This window comes from Crocodylus porosus, unplaced genomic scaffold (assembly GCF_001723895.1).
Source record: "Crocodylus porosus isolate Cpor-Errol unplaced genomic scaffold, CroPor_comp1, whole genome shotgun sequence".
Classification (NCBI taxonomy): Eukaryota; Metazoa; Chordata; order Crocodylia; family Crocodylidae; genus Crocodylus; species Crocodylus porosus.
In genome coordinates, this window is record NW_017728950.1 from 67,859,142 (window position 1) to 67,880,555 (window position 21,414).

General features: G+C 41.5%; 1 protein-coding gene across 1 annotated transcript in view; it reads right to left on the bottom strand.

The window, feature by feature from the left end:
* Positions 1 to 21,414, bottom strand: part of GNA14 (G protein subunit alpha 14) — a 133,566-nt gene that overhangs the window by 3,335 nt on the left and 108,817 nt on the right. The window contains exons 3-6 of the mRNA XM_019555362.1: positions 6,533 to 6,687; positions 4,639 to 4,767; positions 2,606 to 2,735; positions 1,242 to 1,395 (exon numbers count right to left, since the gene is read on the bottom strand). Coding sequence (XP_019410907.1) covers positions 1,242 to 1,395; positions 2,606 to 2,735; positions 4,639 to 4,767; positions 6,533 to 6,687 — 568 coding nt within the window. The remainder of the gene's footprint in view (positions 1 to 1,241; positions 1,396 to 2,605; positions 2,736 to 4,638; positions 4,768 to 6,532; positions 6,688 to 21,414) is intronic.

Below are 21,414 nucleotides of genomic sequence, written 5' to 3' on the forward strand. Positions count from 1 at the left end.
AGTCCCTCAAGGATGGCCTCCTTAATAAACTTTTCTAAGATCTTCCCCAGGATAGAAGTCAGGCTAATGGGCCTGTAGTTAGCCGGATCCATTCTCCTCCCTTTCTTGAAGATTGGCACCACACTGGCCTTCTATTATTCCATCCCATATGCAGGACTTACACTTGTCCTTGCTGAATCTCATCTGATTGATTATGGACTATTTCTCAAGTCCATCCAAGTCATTCTGGATCCTAGCCCTACTCTCCAGACTACATGCAGCTCCACCCAGCTCAGCATCACCCACAAATTTCCTAAGTATGCACTCCATCCTATCATCTAAATCATTAATGAAGATATTAAACAATACTGGACCCAAGAAAGAACTCTGGGGAACCTCACTTGATACCTCCTTCCAAATAGAAAAATGGTGGGTACTTTTAGGATATATAAAATCCCCTCTCCTCATTTTTCCTACAATCCTCTTTTCTCTAAACAATACACACTTTTCCCCTTAGCATTCAAAAGGTATAATATTTGTTGCTAGACTAGCACTATATATAGTTCTGATATGCCACAGCTAAGCCTATACAGGTCAAAAAGTAGGAACATAAAGCTTATTATGATCACAGATCAGACTAAATGAAAGTGGGTCTCCTGTGTTCTGGTACTTTCATTCCTGCACTGGCTGCAAGGCCCAGGTGTCAATCTTACAATTTACAGTGTGCAAAAAGACTGCTGCAGCTTCATGGACTCCTATCGGGCACCACAAACTGCTTTTATACTTCAGTGGACTCTAGTAACACACACCAGGCATGTCTACACAAGACAGGAACCTGATGATCTTCCAAGGTCCCTTCGAGCCTTATAATCTATGAGAGAGGCCTCAACCCCAGATATCAAAATTCCTGTGTGAGTGCTCCAGCCTAGAACCCACATCTCCTGCTCACAAGCCAAGTAGCTTAATTACACAGGCACTGTGTTTAAAACAGAGAATCCTAGCCCCGCCCCCCCATCATCTTTTCAGGAAGTAAGCTCAAATACACCCATACGTATCCACGTACATGCTGGACCAGTGTGCAACCCTACTATGCATTTTCAGTCTCTGTGCAGAATGTAACCCCTGCATAAAGTAAGGGCCAAAAATGGCCAAGTAGATAACTGGAAAACAAAATTCCACCCTTAGTTCCAAATCAGTTTGTTAACTGCTGATGTCAGTGATAACTTTATCATGAGTGAATATAGTCTGGAATAAATGCTTACCTGTGTATTCTGGGAAATAGCTGATTAGGTGGGAGTACATGATTTTCTCTTCTAAAAGATCCTTTTTGTTTAAGAACAAAATGACTGAAGAGTTCAGAAACCAGGGATATGTGATGATAGTTTTAAATAAGGCCTTGCTTTCTTCCATTCGATTCTACAAGCAGAATTGGGATATTAGCATATATGTGGTAATACTTTTGAAATGATTCTGTTTCAGAGTCAAAACACTCACATCTCAACCATCAGCCTCCAATGGAGTTCTCCTCTTAAAATCAGTGTTTTCAAATGATCTTTCCAGGTTGTTTCCATTCAGCAAAATTATAGCAAAAAACATAAATTGCTTTTCTCAATATTTTATGCTTATGTGCTCAGTGGACTTTGAATAAGGCCTGCTGGAAAATAGGTGCAATGGGCAGCATAACTACATGCAGAATAAAATTCAAGGTAGTACATATTAGAAGAAGTCACTTGAGCATTCAAGCGCTTGATTGTGGACAGTCTACAGAGGATTGTTTAATATTTTCTGGTGGTCCAGAAAGCAAAACATGTCAGAATGCATCAGGGATGAGACGGGGAAACCCTGGAGCTAGTATAGTGAAGTCAAAAGGCAATGGTTTTTACTCCTACAAGCATAGAAAAAATATACAAAAGCTGAGAGAAGATAGTGAATAGGAAGTATTTGATGGAAGTGTACTAAATGGAAGTTATTCTTCTCCCTACCTTCTTTCATTACACAAGATCGAAAGGGATATTCAATAATGTTAAAAAGCAGAAATCTAAAACTGATGGAAGCAAAAAGAGAAGTCATCTACCTTTCAGTTACTGTAATTCTCTGTGGTCTATTATCTACAGGCACTTTCCCCTGTGGGTGCATGTACCCTCATGTGCCCAATCTCAGGAACTTTTGGTTTCTGAACCCAATGGTGCAGTTATATCCTGTCATTCTACATGTTAAGGACTTAAAAGTGTGTATGCCTATTGCGCCTCAGTTTCCTGTCAATCATAGACCCCAGGAATGCAGGTAGAAGGCAGGTTATGGAGTATGCATATGGGGAAAATACTGTCTCATTCCAATGATGGTCCTCATATGCATTCCTGCAGAAGTTAGAGGGTGCTCAGCAACCTCAAAGAGCTGGGGTTTTAAGGAGTCTGAAGTTGATAGCTGTAGGCAACATACAGAGACCTAACTTATTTTTCTTTTGGGCTGCCATTATTGCTTAAATTAACCTTTCATCTAACAGTCCTGTCCTACCTGTTCCTTGGGGTAAACTAATCATAGGGTGTGTATTTATAAACACTTTATTTTTAAAGAAAAAAGATTTTTTTTTTTTTTGGTTCTTCTGCTAGTTACCCTCATTCCTTACCTCATTATCGCATTCAGCCAAGACCTGGTCATATTCACTTAATGCAACTAAGAAAATGATGGAAGTAACACTTTCAAAGCAGTGAATCCACTTTCTCCTTTCAGACCTCTGGCCACCGACATCTACCATCCTGTTAAACAGAAAACCAGCACAAGGGTTGTTTCAATGCCATTATTAAATATGTCTATATGTTATGTGCACAGGGAACCCTTTAAGAGGGAGCCTCTCAGAGTGCAAATGAGCTATTTGCAAATTACTTCATTCTGTGACAGATGCATTAAATTAATTTACCTATGGAAGGACTACAAATTGCACTATAGTCCAGGATAGCCACCCGGATAGGCCCAAGTTCCAAAGGTCTGTCAGAATATAGGATTGTGCAGGTTTCTTCCACATCGAGGCAACAGCACAATATATATTCTTTCCATATTGGGTTTAGTACAGGTTAACCAAATACTAAATTAATAGGTAGTAACTCACACAACTGTGCAGTAGCACCAGCACATGGATTTTAGTGACACTTACTGCACAGTAGCTTAATAATACTGTACAGTAGCTTAATACTACTACACACTAGCATATTAGCATACTTTTTGCCTGGCCTGCTACTGTGCACTTAGTGTCTCACGTGCATGCGCCTGCTGTGTGCGAACCTAGCAGACAGGCACTTACATCCTAGGAAATTGAGGACATGCGAACAGTGTTTCCATAACAAAAATAAGGAACCCGCATTATTGGCATCAGGTCACAATGACCAGCTGCATAGCTCTGGTTTTGGTGAACTGACCTAATTAGGAGGCCAGGGATGCCCAAATGACGAAATTAAGATGTATGCATGTGATATGTTTGAGAAACAAACAGATACGCTGACAGGAGAAAATGTGGACAATATGACAACCACAGGGAAACCAATCAATGGTACTCAGAAATGAAGAGTCATCAGGACTGGATCATAAATCCAGTGCCAACAATTAGTAGAAAGGCACATATCGATGTTGGGGTGAATTCTACATAGGTACTTTAAGAACTGTCATTTAGTTTTATATCAGCAATCCCATCTAGTCGCATGTTGTATTGCTAACATTGGCTAGCACTAGGTTAGCTCACAGAAAAGTGCACTACTTCCTAAAGCCTTACAATTTATTTTTCTGTCTAACTATGGATGATCCCATTTTACAAAGTATCTTTGAAACCTAATAAAATTTGGTTTCAATTTTATACTGTGGCAATGAGATGCAGTTTAATTATTCACTGTATATATGTATGCTTTTACTAGTTTTAAGCTATTACTTTTTGATTCCACTGAATTTTGTCTTGCTCCTATACTCTCTCCTGAATGAGAAGACAAACTGAAGTGCCTGAATGATCATCTATTCTACACAATTTTATTACATTGTATACTTCTGTCACTGGTGTCTTGTTTTCTGACCTTTAATTTAATCAGTCCCCATCCTTTCAATCTTCCTTCACCCAGCAGGTGTGAAGGAATGCTTTCAGTGCTTTTTTGCCTACTGTATTGCTTTGTGAGCTTTAGCACAAAGAATATTTTTATTATTTAGATAAAGGTATTATGTTTTGTGTATATGCTAATACAAGTATTTGGCTGGGGGGTTTTTAAACCGCACTACGCAATGCCCACAGTGTTGCCAAGACTTTGTCATTGCTTTTCTATGGCTCCTTTAAATCATTGCTTTCCTCCCTGAATCAGAGCTTTACAAGCTGGATCTAGCCAATGGGCTATAGGTTACCGAACCCTGTGTTAGGATATAATGAGGCAATTTAGAAAAAAAAAATCAACTCTCTCAAAAGGGAATGGTTTCTAAAAGCTTTCTCTAGAAAAATTAGAAAGTGGCTTCCAAAAAAAAATCAATTATCCTCTGCAAAGTTATATCTGGAAACTAAATTCAATTATTGAAGTGCCAGAAACTTAAACTAATCCTGTTCTGAATCCAAAGGTCGATAATCTCTTATATTACGAATCTCAGCAGAAAACTATGTGACAAAATGAGAGAACGCAGTGCAGTCAACGTTACCTAAAAATGATGTTTTCTAAATCAAAAGGGTACTCAATAATTCCAGTGGTTGGCACTCTGACACGAAGAATATCTTGCTGAGTTGGCACAAATGATGGCATAGCGATACGATCAATGTCGGTAAGGTAACTGCAAAGTTAGATGCACATGCAACAATCAGAGTAAGTATACAGCCACACCTGAACTTCTGCTTAATCAGATTGCATGTTTAACTCCAATAATCTGAGGAATAACCCTAACAATTTACATAAAATGCCTCTAGAAAAAACAAATCAAAGAACGTATACCGAAGAAGGAATTGGTACAGGTTCTAAATACTGGCAAAAAAAGCTTAGTGTGTACAAATATAGTCATCATTATCAGTATTTCTTATGTTACCAGCTCTCCCACGAGGTTTTAAAACTGAAATTTCCATGAATGTTTTAGCTTGTCTCTCATGATCCATTTCCTCATATCTAAGTGAACTTATTGCAATGGGACTGCCGCAACATATTGCTTCAGTTGAATGTGATCACTAATCTCATTTTTCAGACAATTAACAGGCACTCAAAATACAATGATAAAGAATAACAATTAAGTTTGTTTTTGTTTATGCAATGCCTTCATTATGCATGACACATTTGTCACCAACAAGCTTTTCTGGAGACAAAAGAAAAAAATTTAATTCTGCCTATTTAGGTAACATATTCTTACAGTATGCGAGTACATACCAAGCTTGAACACGTAGCACCACCCCCTCTCTGCTTCCTCATTCTCTGTATTTTTGATTTACACAAACATGTTTTAAAAGGCTGCATCTGCAAATATGATGCATTTTCCATGACATGGTAGATAGAAATGTTCTGATTTTTCTGACGTTAAGGTAAGCTACTGGCTGTGTTCCATTAATTATAACAGAATCGAATTTATATTAATAGATAAAGGAAAAAAGTAAATATTTTCTCTTTCCTCTCTCAATGTGTTTATGCTAAAGATCCAATTTAAATTTTCATGTCACACTATATATGTCCTAGAACCACATTCTTTTGCTTAGGTAAATATTACAGGAGGAAATAACAAGAGAACAGTGATGGAAAGGATTAGTGATGCCTGCATTCTCTCTTCTCACCGCTAGACGGAAACAGCAGACCAGCCAGAATCCTGGTGTGAAATACAGAAAGCAAGACATTTTCCAACTATTCTTGCTTGAAGCAGAAAACATCCCTTATAGAAACAATGCCTCATATCTAATATATGCAATGTACTAAATTTACCCTCCCCCCACCATCCCACTGAAAGAAGTCTTAACTAAAAAAGGTCACCAGAATATACAGAACTTCCTGCTTACAAAAAATAAACCAGTTCATCTTCTAGAACACCTGTTTAGCACAAACTGTGAAAGTGAAGATGTTATATCTCTCCCCTGAGGAGCAGTGTCAGATTAGGTCTGTGACCTCAGAACTAATTTGTGCCCTCCTGGACAAAAGAAAATGGGTTTCAAAATTAATTAGAGAACTTTCAGAGGTGACTAATTTGTACACCAAGATTTACATATTTTACAACTACTTTTATGCAATTTAGAAGCTGATTCTTGTCCATGAAGACTGGTGCAGCTGTTTTCAAGCTCTCCCCAGAGACCAAGTTAGCTACATGCCAGCTATACTGACCTCATCACTGGGGGTGGAGATAGCCAGCTAATGATTTCAGTGTACAGACAGAGAGAGAGAAATTTAAAAGCTTAAATAAAGAGAAAAGAAAAAACTTCCTTCAAAGATTTATTTAACTTAATCTCAGAATGTGGAGGTTCAGTGAGATTTCCATGCCAAGTGATGTGTAGGGGTAAATACAAGATCATAATGAGGCCTCCGTGCTGAGAGAACCTTGCACTGATAGTGTGCTAAGACAAGGTACTTACTATTTAGCAGAATCAGAGAGCTGGTATTCTCTCCGTCTGTCATAGCACTCTTGGATTCCTGGGTCTTCCCAGAGCTGCTTGATTGCTTCCACTTGCTTTCTTTCCAACATTGTTACTTTATCTACCTCCACCTCTCTGATTGTCTGAGCATTTTCCTAATTCCAAAAAACATAAAATCTGTCTGATTAAAATTCATTGCAGAGTGATAGGCTTGTTGGCTGCCAAGACAGGAGTATACCATATCATTTCAGGGGTGTGTTAACAAAAGACGTTTCAAGTTTCTGGGGTATGTATTAACAGGAACAGAGAGGCAGATGAGCAATAAAAAGGGTTACAGGACCTGATAAACAAAACAGCCTTTAGTAATACATCAGCACTGATTACATTGACAGCACTAAACAAACAAGGAAATGATCCTAATTTGGTCAACATCTGCAATTCAGTATGTTATAGACTTGTTTTTGGGAAGATGTGTACAATGGGGGAACAGTTTTAATGAATTTTAATTTTCAAGCATATGAGTGATTACTGTGCTTGTTTTGTTTTGGTACAAACAATACTTTCTGAGTCTAAGTATGTTCTGAAATGTTGCTGAATCATGGCCACAGTGTTCTGAAATTTCTTAGAGACACTGAATGGAAAGTGCACGTTTCCCTGAAACAAAGCTGAGGTCATCTCTGGAAAGAACAGTTCTATGCACTTACACCATTTATTCTTGTGTTGAAATTTCAACAGCTAGTGCAAGCAGACTGGTGACTAAAGCAAACAAATGAGGTTACAAGACACACATGCTTTTTGCTGCTCAAAGGGAGAAAATGCCTTCAGGAATTTAAATAGAATGTTGTCACTTTCCACTAGTTGAAAACCTGGCCTATTGGTCTGTAATGGACATGATCTTTACAGAATTAAAAAAATGGATTGCTTATAAAGGCACATTTTAATTTTCTTCTACTATAATTCCAGGTATAACTGTCAAAATTAGAGAAAAGACATATTTTCCATAAGAAATAGCTAGTTTTGCTTCCAAGCTGTTACTTGGTCTCATTTTGACATAATAGTCAAGTTAATTAGCCTAACCTTTTAGTGCTTAGAAAATAAGAGATTTATTTTTCCCCCTCCAAGATCAACTGCTCTTCTACAAATGTAATGGGTACTCCTCTAACATATTACTGAAATGCCTCCCACAGAAACATAGTAAAACCAAAGGACCATTCCATTAATTCCATGTTCCTTGAACAACCAGTTCTCTTCTTTGACTAAAAAGGAATGGGTCCAATCTTTGAAATCCTATATTCCTACCCAGGTATATACTAGTTGCTTTATCTGAATCTATTTTATGCACATTTTGAGGCAAACTCAACATTACCTGAAAAAGCAAATCTGTTTCACATCTGGAACTGTGAACTTTGAGGAAATTAATCATTTAAATGTTGCCAAAGTAAGACCCTCTCCAGGTCTCCTGAAGTTGTCTTACTGTACTTTGCATTTAAAAGCAGTAGACATAATAGGCAACTGTTGATCCTTCTGGATCATGGTGATCCTGGTGCATGAGAGGTCACCAGGACCTTCAACATGTATGCCTAATAGTCGTAACATAAAATGGGTAGAGACGCATAGGGCGGATCTACATAGGCGATTAATTTGTAGTAGGCTTACTGTGCAGTAAACCTTCCCTGAGAGCACTTCTACATGTGTACCCTGTTAGGAGCAGATTTGCTCCCAATGGGAGTTGCGTAGTACAGGGCTGCTCCTGCCCTGCTCTGCCCCCACTGCAGCAGCCAGGTGCTGGCAAAAAGGCCGGTCTCCATGTGCATGGGGCCAAGAAAGCATGCTGGCTACAGTGGCAGCTTTTTCCTGACCCCATGGACATTTGGATGAGTCTGATGTGCACAGGGCCGGAAGACGGCTGCTGCTGCATCCGGCAGGTCTCTCCTGGCCCTGTGCCCATCGGGACACACAGCTGCCAGCAAGCCCCCTGCCAGGTGGGACTTTCTTACTAGCAGGAGGTTCTCTGGGAGCTGTCCTGCATGTGGGGCAGCTGCCAGTGAGCCTCTGGCTGGGCAGGCCCCCCAGCTCAGCAGGGGGCTGGTTAGGAACTATCCCACAAGTGGGGCAGCTGCCAGCAAGTCCCATGCCCCACTCCACTCGGCAGGGGGATGGTTGACAGCTGCCCCACTTGCAGGACAGTTCCCAGCCAGCTCCCTTCTGAATGGCAGTGCACAGGGCTTGCCAGCAGCTTCCCTGCTTGGGTTATGAGCCCCTGCCTGCCCCCAAAGCAGCTCTGTGTAGTGTGGATCTGGGAACTCCAAAAAGCAAGTAGGGGCTGGAGTTCCCAGCTCTGTGCAGTGCAGAGCTGGGACCAGTACTATACCTAGACTCCTGGTGGCTCAGGGCAAACTTTTAGTATCAGGCCCTCCTTCACCAGAGATAATATTAATCAGACAATGGGAAAAAATTACCATTTTCAGGTTTCCTTTCTGTCTGGGCCCTGGGTGGCTGCCCAGTTTGCCTGTGTCCAGGTCTGGCTGGTTGCCAGGGGGAGGGGAGGGCAGGATTCCCCAGTTCCAGCACTGATTGGCTCCCAGGTCCTGGGGGGAGCCAGAAACTAACCAGTCCCAGGACCAGGGACAGAGAGCTCGCTATCCCCTGTGGCTCTCTGCTGCCTAGGCTGACCAGGAGCAAATTTGCTCCCAGTCAGCATCTACAAGTACAGTGCTGCACAGCAACTACTGTGCAGTTAATCTAGTACCTGTATTTACTTGCATGTGTAGACTGTGATGCTTTACTGCAGAATAAATTAGTCTACTGCACAGTAAAGTGTCACATGTAGATGTACCGAATAGAAAGTTTGTCTCATTGGGAGCAAGATTTGATTATAGGACAGTATCTGTCTCTTGGAGCCTGAAGGTGTGCGTCTCATTCTCTTCCTTCTGGTCACATACATCTCCCTGCAGCTAATTGCTGACCCTCTAGGCTGCTTCAATGGTGCAAGGTAGTTTCTTGCATTATTTTCAATAACTATTAATGTACACAATTCTCCACCCCTATACAATGCTACATTTAAGAAATTGGATGAATGGACTTCATATCCAATACCACTTCATTTTAGATGCTTTTTTTTAGGTTCCAATTCAGCAGAGTATTCAGCATGCGCTTAAGTCAAATCCTTTTCACTGAATTGCATACATACAGACTTAAGACCCAGAGACTTCCCCTGTGTCTTGATAATTGGGATTGGATTTATCCCTTTGCTTAAGTGGTTTGCTTAAATGGAGTTTATCAAGTATTAAGGAATATCCACAAAACATTTAAATAGCAATCATGTTCTGTCTGCTTAGTTCTCAGGTTATACATACCTAGTCTGATAACCAGGAATCTGAGTTTTCCATTTGCCATGGGAAAATGTGGCTCTTCCATGTTTTTCTCCTTTAAAAGAGCTCTTCTTCAAAGGAACCCCCCTCCCGGGAAACAGTGGGTTTCCCTTCGCAGGCTGGTGGCTTCCCATGAGATAAATATATATCATGGGAAAATGAGGATTTTGGATTTTTAAATCAGAGAATTTGGGGATTTTATCAGAGAATTTGAGTTTTTTTAAATAGAGAAAGCCAGGATCCCTGCTGATATCCCACGTTACATGCTAACAAATGGAGACAGCAAACCCTAAGCTTATAATTAGATGAACAGGCCACAAGGTGGCAGAATTGAGCAACATAATGCTCAGAGCACAGACTTTTCATGGCATTTCATCTTCCTCCTCCTCAGTAAAACTTGCACCGTCTTTCAAGCATTGATATCTGAAGATATACAGCACAGTACTTTTTAAAGGGCACATCTGATGTAAGTTCGGAAATGCACATGCACGCGCGCACACACACACACACATATTTAAATTTAACAGGGATTTTAAAATACCTCCTTTAACAGAGACGAGATGAATAACATTTATAATTTGTTGTTCCAAAACGGAAGTGTAAGGAAAACAATTCCATGGGTAATCAAAAAATTTACATTTGTTTTATCAAGAGCCCTGGAAAGAAAAATTCTGTCCTGCATAGTACAACGAGATTAAAAATAGACACCGGTACATAGACGGGCTAAAGCCTTTAAAAAAAAATGGAGGCACTGGGTTGGGGGTCTCTAACAGAACCCAATGATTATTAGAGCTGTACGATGCTTCAGTCCCTGATTCAATTCAGTGGAGATTCAGCCAGATTCGATGGCCGAATCTCCAAATCAAATCAAAGGACCCTTAAATCTCTCCAGATCAAATGGGAACCCTCCAAATCAATTTGGAGAAATTTGGAGATTCAGACATAGAGACAGCTTTAAATGTTTTTTCTACATACCTCCAGGTAGCAGGGGCTCATGAATGCTATCATGCTGGGGTTCATGGAGCGTCCCACAGAAGCACAAGGGGCTCCCCAGCACATTTTGCAGCGGACCGAGAAGTGGACCAGAACCACTTCCAGTCCACTTCCAGGTCTGCCGGGGAGTGTGCTTGGGGGCACCCTGCCCTCCTGGCTTAGCGACTTATACCTCCTGGGTCAGGGGAGGCACCCAGGGTCTCCCTGCAGCCGACTGCTGGTGCCGGGGGGGGACTAGTGTGCTCCCTGGCAGACCTGAAACTGGACCTAAAGTACTTCCAGTCTAGTTCCAGGTTCCCCCCACCCCACTCCTGTGGGATGCTCCATTGATCACATGCTGCACTGGTACCTCAAGGTATGTAGAAAAAACCACTTAAAGCTGTGTCAATGTCCAAATCGCTGATTGTCCGAATTGGCATTGAATCTTCGTATTCGGCTGAATCAAATCAGGGATAGTGAACTGAATCAATGAATTGAATCACTGTCCCTGATTCAGGCCAAATCTAAATTGAATAGGGCCCCCTCTGCTCTCTGCAAGTCTGTTCACAGCACTACATGAAGTAGGTAGGTGTTTCCTATGAAACCTCATGCTTCCCTGAGCTAGTTAGTATTTAAAATACCACAATCCCCTGCTTTCTGCCTGACTTCAGACTAACACAGACCTCTCTACACAAACTTAAGGGGTAAATGATGTTACCACAAGCATGTTGATCAGGTAGGACCAATGCATACTATATCACTAAGGCAAGAAGTCAGACTGACAATCCAAGGATATAATAAACACATAAATATTTCTCAAAACAATGTGCACAACAAATAACACTAATCAAAAGCTCACACCTCAAGGTGACTTGTATATATATGCTTTCTGCTAAACCAGGAGCAAAACTGGTTATCTGAAAATAATCTGGGTGAGTTCTCCACCTTGCTCAAGATAACCATAAATGTCTTGAAACTGAGCTAAAGCAGTTTCTGTGTTATCCCTGTGCAACCTCCAGAGACTCTTCTCATCATGGCTCTAGGAACACACTGTTTACTTACAATGATCAGCTTGAGGAACAACATGCGTCTTTACTCCATTTCTCCATCTTACAGGAGCCAGATGACTCTCACAACTTCCTTTCCACTTTCAGGGGGCACAAAGTAAATCTTTGAAACAAGGTCTCTTTAGCTAAGCATCACACACCAGGGTGGGGTTATACTCCTGGGATGCCTCTTTCAACTGTTCTGCTGCTTGTCCACTGAGCACAAACTATAATTTGGCCCTGGGCTAACTTACTAGTTCAGTAAACTGTAATTCTGCCTGTCTTGATCCAGGCTGTAGCAGCTCCATCAGAAAAACTGTTGCAAGCTTATGGATCGTACCCTTACTGGATTGCAAAAAATACTAGAGGCCCCCATTATTTTTATTACAGGAGTAACATGCCTGTAGTTGTCAACTGCTCTGAAATCATACTGACAATCAATATGGAAAAAGAAGTAGCAAAAAGATCTACAAAACAAGTCAAAAAAGACATGCAACTATATGTTGAAACAGACAGAAAGAATTAACTATGTTATGATCATACCCTGCATTTCCCACTAAGATGTGGCTTTTACCTCTGACCACAGATTTGTCTCAAGCAACTTCTCCTGTTAGAGCAGGGCTGTTCAACTTCCGCGTGGTGGGGGGCCATAGGCTGTCCACTACATGGCCTCACCTGGAAGCTGCCACTCAGCCTGGGCATGCAGCCCAGCTCCTCTCCACCTGGCTGTATGCAGTGTGGACAGCACAGATCCTTCCCTAGCACCTCCTCCCACCCCAGTGCCCTGCTCCCAGGAGTAGGACAGGAAGTAGAAGCCAGAAGGAAGCAGGGAAACCCAGAGCCCCATGCTTCCAGAGCAGTAGGAGCAGCAGTGGCCCCTTGGGCTGCATGTTAATGCCAATTGAACAGTCCTGTGTTAGAGAAGTCCTGCAAGCCTGCTTCTCAGTTTGCACTACCCAACTTCTGCTGTCTGACTCAGACAACTTTATTCTCTTCAAGTGTGATAAATGTTCATCTCTGTTAAGACTCTTTCCAGCTAAAGGCTTACCGCTTTGAAATGTAACCATTTTGGGGGGACTGAGGTTCAGCTCACATACACAATGTGACCTCCCTGGCCGATCAACAAGGATCCAAGTTTTCCATTCAACATGGGAAAATGTCGTAAAACCCAGATGTTCTCATTTTAAGGAGAAAAATCCTGGATTTTCTCCTTTAAAGGACAAGAATGTGGGAAACGGTGGGTTTCCCCTTGCAGGCAGGCAGAGTTCCAGCCTGAAAGGGCCTGGGGGGAGCGGGAGGTGACCGATCAGGCAGGAGTGCCATGTGCATGTGTGCATGTACGCATGCACATGGCAGACAGGCAGCTGGGAGAGCAGCTCCTGCAGGTAAGTCTAGCGGGCAGTGGGGAGGCAAGCAGGAGAGCGACTGAGGCCTGGGCAGTACATAGGGCTTGGGGCCTGGGACCAGGGAGCAGAAAGGAGCCCCAGGCAGCTTGTCTTGGAGCTATTGAGAGGGGAGGGGCTGGCTCCCTGCTGCTGCACAGTCCCAGAGGGGACCATGGGGAATTACTCCTCAGATCTGTAAATAGTATTGTCATGAGAGAAATAATCTAACAAGCACTGTACTGTCTACTGCAAGTCATATGTTATTAAATGATAAAATTGTAATTATGCTTAAAACAAATGTACAGGCATCCAAATGATGAATGTGAACACAGCTTACCATTTCTGTACAGGGAACCCCTGCTTAACGCAGTTTCGTTTACCACAGTTCCGTTATAGCACTAATTTAAAATACCTACCTGGTTTCACTTAGTGCTCAGTGCAGGGGTGGGGAGAAGTAGTGGCAGCATTGAGGGAAGTGGTAAGTGGCAGCCGGCGGGAGCCTAGGGAGGGATGGCAGGAGCCTGGGGTCCACTCCGGCACATGGTGCTGGAGCGGACAGGGAGGAGCAGTAGCAGTGAGACGGGACGGGTGGGGGGCTGGGCAGTGTGAGCCTGGAGCCCCGGCCGGCGGGACCCAGGACAAGGTGGCAGGAGTGCAGGGCCCACTCTGGCAGTGGTGCTGGAGCAGCCAGTGGGCAGGGAGGAGCAGCAGCAGTAGTGAGAAGGGGCGGGTGGGCAGCAGGAGTGTAGGGCCCATGCCAGTGGGGTGGCAGGAGAGCAGGGCCCGTGCCAGCAAGGCAGCAGGAGCATGGGGCCCAAGGCCAGAGCCGGCAGGAGTGCAGGGCCTAGGCCAGTGCAAGCTGAGCCCACAGAGATCCCCCACCCCCACCCCCTGCCTGCAGTAATCTGGTGGCGGTGGCTCATCCCAGTGCTGGGTGCCTCGGAAAGAGTCCCCACTGGGCAAAACGGCATGGGCAGGTGGGTGGCCCCACTGCTTACCCTGTGCCGGAGCCCTGATGCCTTCTCACTATAAATCCCTGGGCAGGTGGGTCCCCAACTGAGGCCCCATGGGTAGGGCGGCTGGTGCCGTGCACGGGGCCAGCGGGTGCGGGTTGGCAGGAGCCATCGGTGCGGGGGAACAATGAGGCCAGGAAGAGCTGATGTCTTCCCTGGCAGAGCCCGCATGGTGCCTTGCTAGAAGCAGCACAGCCAGGGCCAGCAGGAATACAGGGCCCGGGCTGGCAGGGCCCAGGATGGGGCTGCAGGACTGCAGCGTCTGGACCGGCAGGTGGTGCAGAACCAATTATCTTTATTTACATTAAATCCAATGGGGAAATCGGTTTTTCTTAACACTGTTTCACTTAGTGCTCAGTTTTTCCAGAACCAATTAAGTGGTTGCCTGTAAATAGAAACCAAACATTGAAGCAGTAAGCCTAATGCCAGGAAATAGTCAGTCATATATAATCCATAATAAACCCCACAAATTAATCCAGCATTTGTGGCGAGTCTGTGACACTATGAAATGATACCTCCCCAAATTTACTCACAAAAACACAGTGTTGATTTACATTATTCAAACAGAGTAAAAAACAATAATATAAAGTATTGCAGATGTACATTCGCGCCACATAAAAATCATGAATAAACTTTGGCTTTCAGATTTCATGCTGCTAATATTTGATTTTCTACTTTTTTCCAGTTTATATCAATGTAAATAATTCCTCCCTATCCTTCAGAGGGATTAAGGCTCTTCCCAAGAAGTCTTCTGTGATTCATCTTCTATTCCCATTTAAGCCAGCAAGTAACTAAGCCTTTTCTATCTGTAACCTAGGACAGGAGCACCTGAATTGGAGCAGTTTTGTGATAACATTAATTGGACCAGAGCATTCAGTGTGGCCAGGGAACACTTTAAGGAGCTATTTTGATGTATAAAGGTCTAGAAGTAAGAAAAGAAGATGGTAGTCAGGAAACCTGGCTGTGCCACTGACTTAGCTCAAGCTCTACAGTGTGTAGGGAAAAGTAGTAAACCTTACCCATTTGTACAGAATACCTTAGATCTTAAGATAAAGATGCCTGTGATGGAGTGTACAAACCTCAACCAGGGTTAGAATTGAGCAAGGGTTAAGGCTCCTCCCTAAGGAGAGTGCTTTAAATCAGCCACACCTAGCAGAGGTGTTTAAACATGAAAGGACCCCCCTCTACTGCATTAGTGTGGTCGCAATAGAAGAAGGGAACAAAAGGGAGGAAGAAAAAAACAGAAGGTGGAGGACATTCTTAACTTTAGAAGGAACTGTGTGCATGAAGGCTACAATTGACCAACAAAGCAAGGCACAGTGCAGTTTCCCTGGGGAAAAATTGTCCTGTCTACAGGCTACTCATTTAGTGGCAGTAATGAGGGAGAATATGAAAAGCGCACACTTTCAGAAAAAAAAAACCCAGGGATGAACTGTGGATCTTTCTTCACCTCTCACTAGTTTGCAATCCTAATGAGTGGAGGATTTTTTAGTGAGACCTGAAAAGCCAAGGGAGGTCCTCCCCTCTGGACCTGATCCTGTTTTGTACTCAACTCAGGTGATAGTTTTGGTTCAGCCAAAGTACTCTGTACAGGCATTCTTTACTGTCAGATGCTGACTAACAGATGCAACACCTGCAAAGGAATGTGTGGGCTAAATAGTATAGTATTCCTCTGAACTAAATATACATCTACAGATCCTCCCCTGTGCTTGGTCATGTATTGCTGATCTACTTCTCTTAAAAAAAAACAAAACAACAAATAAGTAAAATACTTTAAATGCACAATATGAATTTCTGATGCATCTAGTTCTAAAAGAGGAAGAGACATCGGCCGACTCAACAGAAGCATATTCACTGATTAAATGAATATCAGACAATAATTGCCAAAATTAAGATAAAAATGCTGCAAAGTTTGAAAAAATATGATAAAGCCTTGCTCCTCCAGGGTGAAGCACAGAATCTCAACAAATAGTAATGTTAATTATCAAAAGGCTGTAAAAGGCAGGGTACACTCGCAACTCATAGGGCACATCTACATCTGCTTTTTATGCACACCTAAATTTACCCACAGAGACTGAATTGGAGTTGCAAAAGGACTGTAGAAGATAACAAAGAAAGATGGACAAGACAGGAAGTACGCAATCACCATCATAAACAATAAAAGCTATGGAAGGTCTTGACAATAAGCTGAGCACCAAAGAACAATCTAAAGAAAGGTTGCTTTATCCTAGATGATAAGAGCAAAACCTGAACTAAGCTATAGGTAGCTTCAGTAAAACAATCCTTTTCCAATTAATATAAACTCACACTGCCTATGTAGCATGCTCACAGTTAGACCTGTTATTGACCAAATGTTATATAGGTGTCTGTTGATAAACAGGACAAATGTCCTACATCTATAAACTAACTATACTTAATTTTATGAATCTCATAGAAACAAACTCAATCTTACCTTGCCAAGTATACGTGTACAAGAACAAGTATTTGCCTCCTCTTCATAATATGCAAAAGACACTTAAATTGTACTTTTTCACTACAATTTCTTGAAGAAATCTTGTTATACACTACTTTACTGAATGCATATATTTGCATTCATTTTCAATATATCATCTTCATAGCATACATTTATGTCAGCTAACTTGACACAATGAATAGAATTTTTTTTTTTACAGAAACAAAAATGAGAACTTGAGGAAAAAACTAAGTCTTGTAAAACACTATAATTGGGATAGACAGGTACTGTACTATTTCTTGGCTGTTTATTTTTATATGAAGTTAATGACAAATGAATAGGTGCTTCAATTTTTACCAAAGAACAATTTGAAGCTTGAAATTATTTTTTTTTACTTGATAAACAGTTTTCTGCATTAAGCTAATTGCATATCACAGAGTAAAATGTTACCAAACTGAACAAACTTTACTTATTAATGTACCAACTGTACACAAAGTTTTGATGAATAATAAGGAATGAAAAATGCAGCTCCTCTAGTTTTATTTGAGCCTCTATATTTACTATGTTTACTTTTATTTCTTGGACCATGACCTAAGCAATCCAGGATACTCAAATACTTGTAAAACTAGTTCACTGCTTGACTGAACTGAGCATGACCAAGCTAACCACGAATGTTAATGTCATCAACTAAAGGGGACAAGCCAGTGTTGCTGAACTGGTCATAACATTTACACAGCCACCACCTCTGTTTCAACTTGCAAACACTTCCTAGGGGAGAGTAAAAATTCCAGGTTGGGATAATTTTAGAGCATTTCAGTAACCAACTAAAAAACCTTAACTACTACAATCTCCTCCTACTTCTCCTGTCTCCATTTGCTTTTCTCTATCACAGGGTATTGAAAAAGGATATTGAGAGATCTGAAGATGTAACCAGAAGCCTTTACTTACTCAAACATTCTAATTCAGGATGTTACAAAAATATATTTAGAAGATGGTCAAAATATTATAGCATTTGAGTTTTACTATTTTGGAGTCCTTGATTTTTCAGCTTTAATATTGCATCATTGTGTTGGTGGGAAAAGGTACTTCAGGTGTTTCTCTTTTCTTTGAATGATTACATTAAGGGAGCTTCATGGACAAGGTTTACAATTCAAAATACTAAAGTGATAGTGTCTTGTAAATCAAAATATGTCATGGCTCATGCAGACTTTAAAATTACGTGTACATACATTAGTATTTATCTCATAAGCACTATGTTTCCTTTCCTTAGTCCCAAAGCCTATCTGTTTTCAACTCACCAGGTGTGTTTACACATGTGCCAGATTGTGTAGTTATTACTGCACAGGCCCGGCAACACACAGGTCATTTCACAGTTCATGCCCGCTGATGTCACTGTAGCAACGAGCTATGGTGACATAGCTTAATATAGGTGCCAGTGGGCACATCTACATGAGATGCTATGTCACTGTAGTGACGAGCTATCATGTCAACATTTTTCTACTATTGCTACCACCAGTTTGTTCCAAATTATGCTAACAGTAGGAGAAACAATGGTATAAAGGGGACTCTAGACAGCAGCTGAAGTTTTCAACACTTTCCTAACATTATCTAGTACAATTTCAAAAACTCTAGAGCTTCTACCATTGTGGCTCAGTTCTGATGATAAGAAATTTTGGCAAAACCCCTAGTGTAGAAAAGGCTTTAGAATGGGATTCTTGTAAATTTTTGCTGACTACTTGCTCATCATGAAGGAATGAAGAAACAGGAAAAGGGTAAGTGTTACAACTACATGCATAACTTGCACATCTTGTTCTATTTTGGAATGTGTCACACAAGGATACATTTTTAATAGGCCTGTGCAAAGCAGCTTGTATTTGCTTCAGATTTGGCCAATTAAGGGGACAGTGATTCGATTCAGTGATTTGAATCACTGTCCTGAATTGATTTGGCCACTGCCGAATCAGCTGAATCTCTGAATCAAACAGACCCCATCCTCCTCCTGCTCTCCCAGCCCTGTCAATGGTTGCCCCACCCGGCCCCAGCATCCTGACTCTTTAAAAAAAAAAAAAGCCCCACACTCACTGGCTCCTGCCAGGCAGGGGAGTGATCCCCACTACACTGTGCTGAATGGGGTACGGGCTCTGCCACAAGTCCCCAGAAACCCCAACGGTCACTGCAGCAGCGAATGCAGGGATTTTTTTTTTTTTTTTGGAAGTGCCAGGATGCTGTGGCTGAGCAGGGCACCCATTGACAGGGCTGGGAGAGTGAGTGGGGGCTGGGGGACTCTCAGGGGACCTGGGGGAGCAGGCAAGGGATGGGGACTGCTGTGAGTCTCCTCATAGTACCCTCCCCACTCCTCTAACCCCCTCCCTCACCTCCTACTTACTAGCAGAGTCTGGGTCCAGCTCCCTGCAGCAGCAAGTGGGAACTGCCCAAATTTCCAACTCTCTCTGAATCTTTTCCGAATTGATTCAGAGAGCTTTTAATTATTTTGGACCTTTTTATTGGTCTCCCGATTCAATTCTGATTCGGAGATTCAGCCACCTCATTTTTATTTTCCATCTCTAACAAAGCTCATATTAAATCATTTTTCACTTGATACAAGAGATTCCTGAAAGCTGTGTAAGACATCAAGCTTAGCATTCCAAAGAAATTCAGTATGCTGCCTTCATATGCAATCAAATGACATTCTGTTTGCGTTTCTTTCTTGGTTGAGGAATTTTTTTCCACTCTTCTCAATAGTCAGAGAACACTTTTAAGCACACTGCAAAGAATATTTGGGTCACAGCCTGATTTAATGATTTCCATTTGCAATGGTGGTTTGAATCCTTTATCGATTTTTAATGTTTTCCTTGTAAGAACTGACTAGCATTAGGAAGAGAGGGATTGAGAAAGGTACCATTTGAGGGAGACAAACAACCAGAGACATGTTCTCTGCCTTCTTTGCAAACCACAGTATGCTTTTAAAAAGAGCCAGGCGTGTCACCTTGTATTATAGCAGGCACTGTTTTGATTAGAATAGGCTTAAATATTTTAGGGTCTATTGTGGTGTGTCAGTTTTCCCACAGAGATCTGTATGCATAAAAAAATAGGAATGGAAGTGACCTTAAGAGGTCATCCACTCCATCTGCCTGCCTCATGACATGAACAAATAGATGTTGTCCAATGTGCTGTTAAAATCCTCTTCCAGAGTGGTGAGTCATGCTAAGCTGAAGTCAGGGTAGTGTAGCACCTTAGAGACTAACTGATTCAGAGAGGCACCTAGCTTTCATAAGCAACTTACCTCATTAGATGCAGCTTCTAATGAAGTACATTGTTGCCTACAAAAGCTCATGCCTCTCTGAAACAATTAGTCTTTAAGGTGCCAACCTCTTCTACTTTTTGCTAATCCTCTTCCATTGATAGTTTCAACAAGTTCCCCAGATAATCTATTCCAATGCTTAACTCTCCTTGTATTTAGAAAGCTTTTTCGTGATATCCATTTTTCCCTAATTTACTTCTCTTCATGTTTCTTAGGGATGAGACAACAATTTATAGCCTTCCTCTTTACATTGCATTTCATATATTTGAGAGCTACTCAGTCTTCTTTTCCTCTCAAACTTTCTCCCAATCTTCTTTCAATCTTTTTGTGTAGGTCATGTTTTCTAAACTTTTGCTCATTTTTGTTGCTCTCCTTTGGACTCTCCCCAACCAGTTTGTGTTTCTTGCAGTGCAGTGCCCAAAACTTGACATTATACTTTCATTAAAGCCTTACTAGTGCTAAGCAGTGGAATCTTCTTCTTCTCCTGTCCTTGTCATAAACTAGATTAGTCAAATTCAAATTTTGCAAAGAATTATGTATATATCTAAATCCTAAACATAAAAATAGTTCCAATGTTCAAGGCTAAGAATATATGCAAAGTATAACAAGATTTGAGAACTTGAAAAAGAAATTATTAAGTAAAGTAAAAACCTGGAATGACCTTGTGCTTCTGAGTTCCTGTTACATTTAAGTTTTTCTTGTTCTTCAATATATTTCTGCATCTTTTTAGAAACAGAACATAAAAGTAAAATCAAATAGCCTTATGTGATTGTATTTCTTCCCTCTGTCCTTTTCCCATTGGTATTTACATAAATATACACCATATATTACTGTTTATAATCAACTGCATTTAGCATAAGATTTTCCCATTCCACCCATAGTCTGCCCATTAATCCACAGCATTAGAGTCACTTCTCGCATAACAAAACACGGAGTTACATTGACAGCACTCATTTAGTTTATTTGTAGTCAGTTTTCCATTAAAACGGGTCCCCAGAAATACAGGCATACCTGGGAGATATTGCGGGTTCGGTTCCAGACCACCACAATACAGCAAATATCGCAATAAAGCAAGTCACACGAATTTTTTGGTTTCCCAGTGCATATAAAAGTTATGTTTACACTATACTGTAGTCTATTAAGTGTGCAATAGCATTATGTCTAAAAAAACAATGTACATACCTTAATTAAAAAATACTTTCTTGCTAAAAAATGCGAAGTGAGCAAATCCTGTTGGAAAAATGGCGCTGATAGACTTGCTCGAGGCAGGGTTGCCACAAACCTTTAATTTGTGAAAAACCTCAATATCTGCGAAGCGCAATAAAGCGAAGCGCAATAAAAT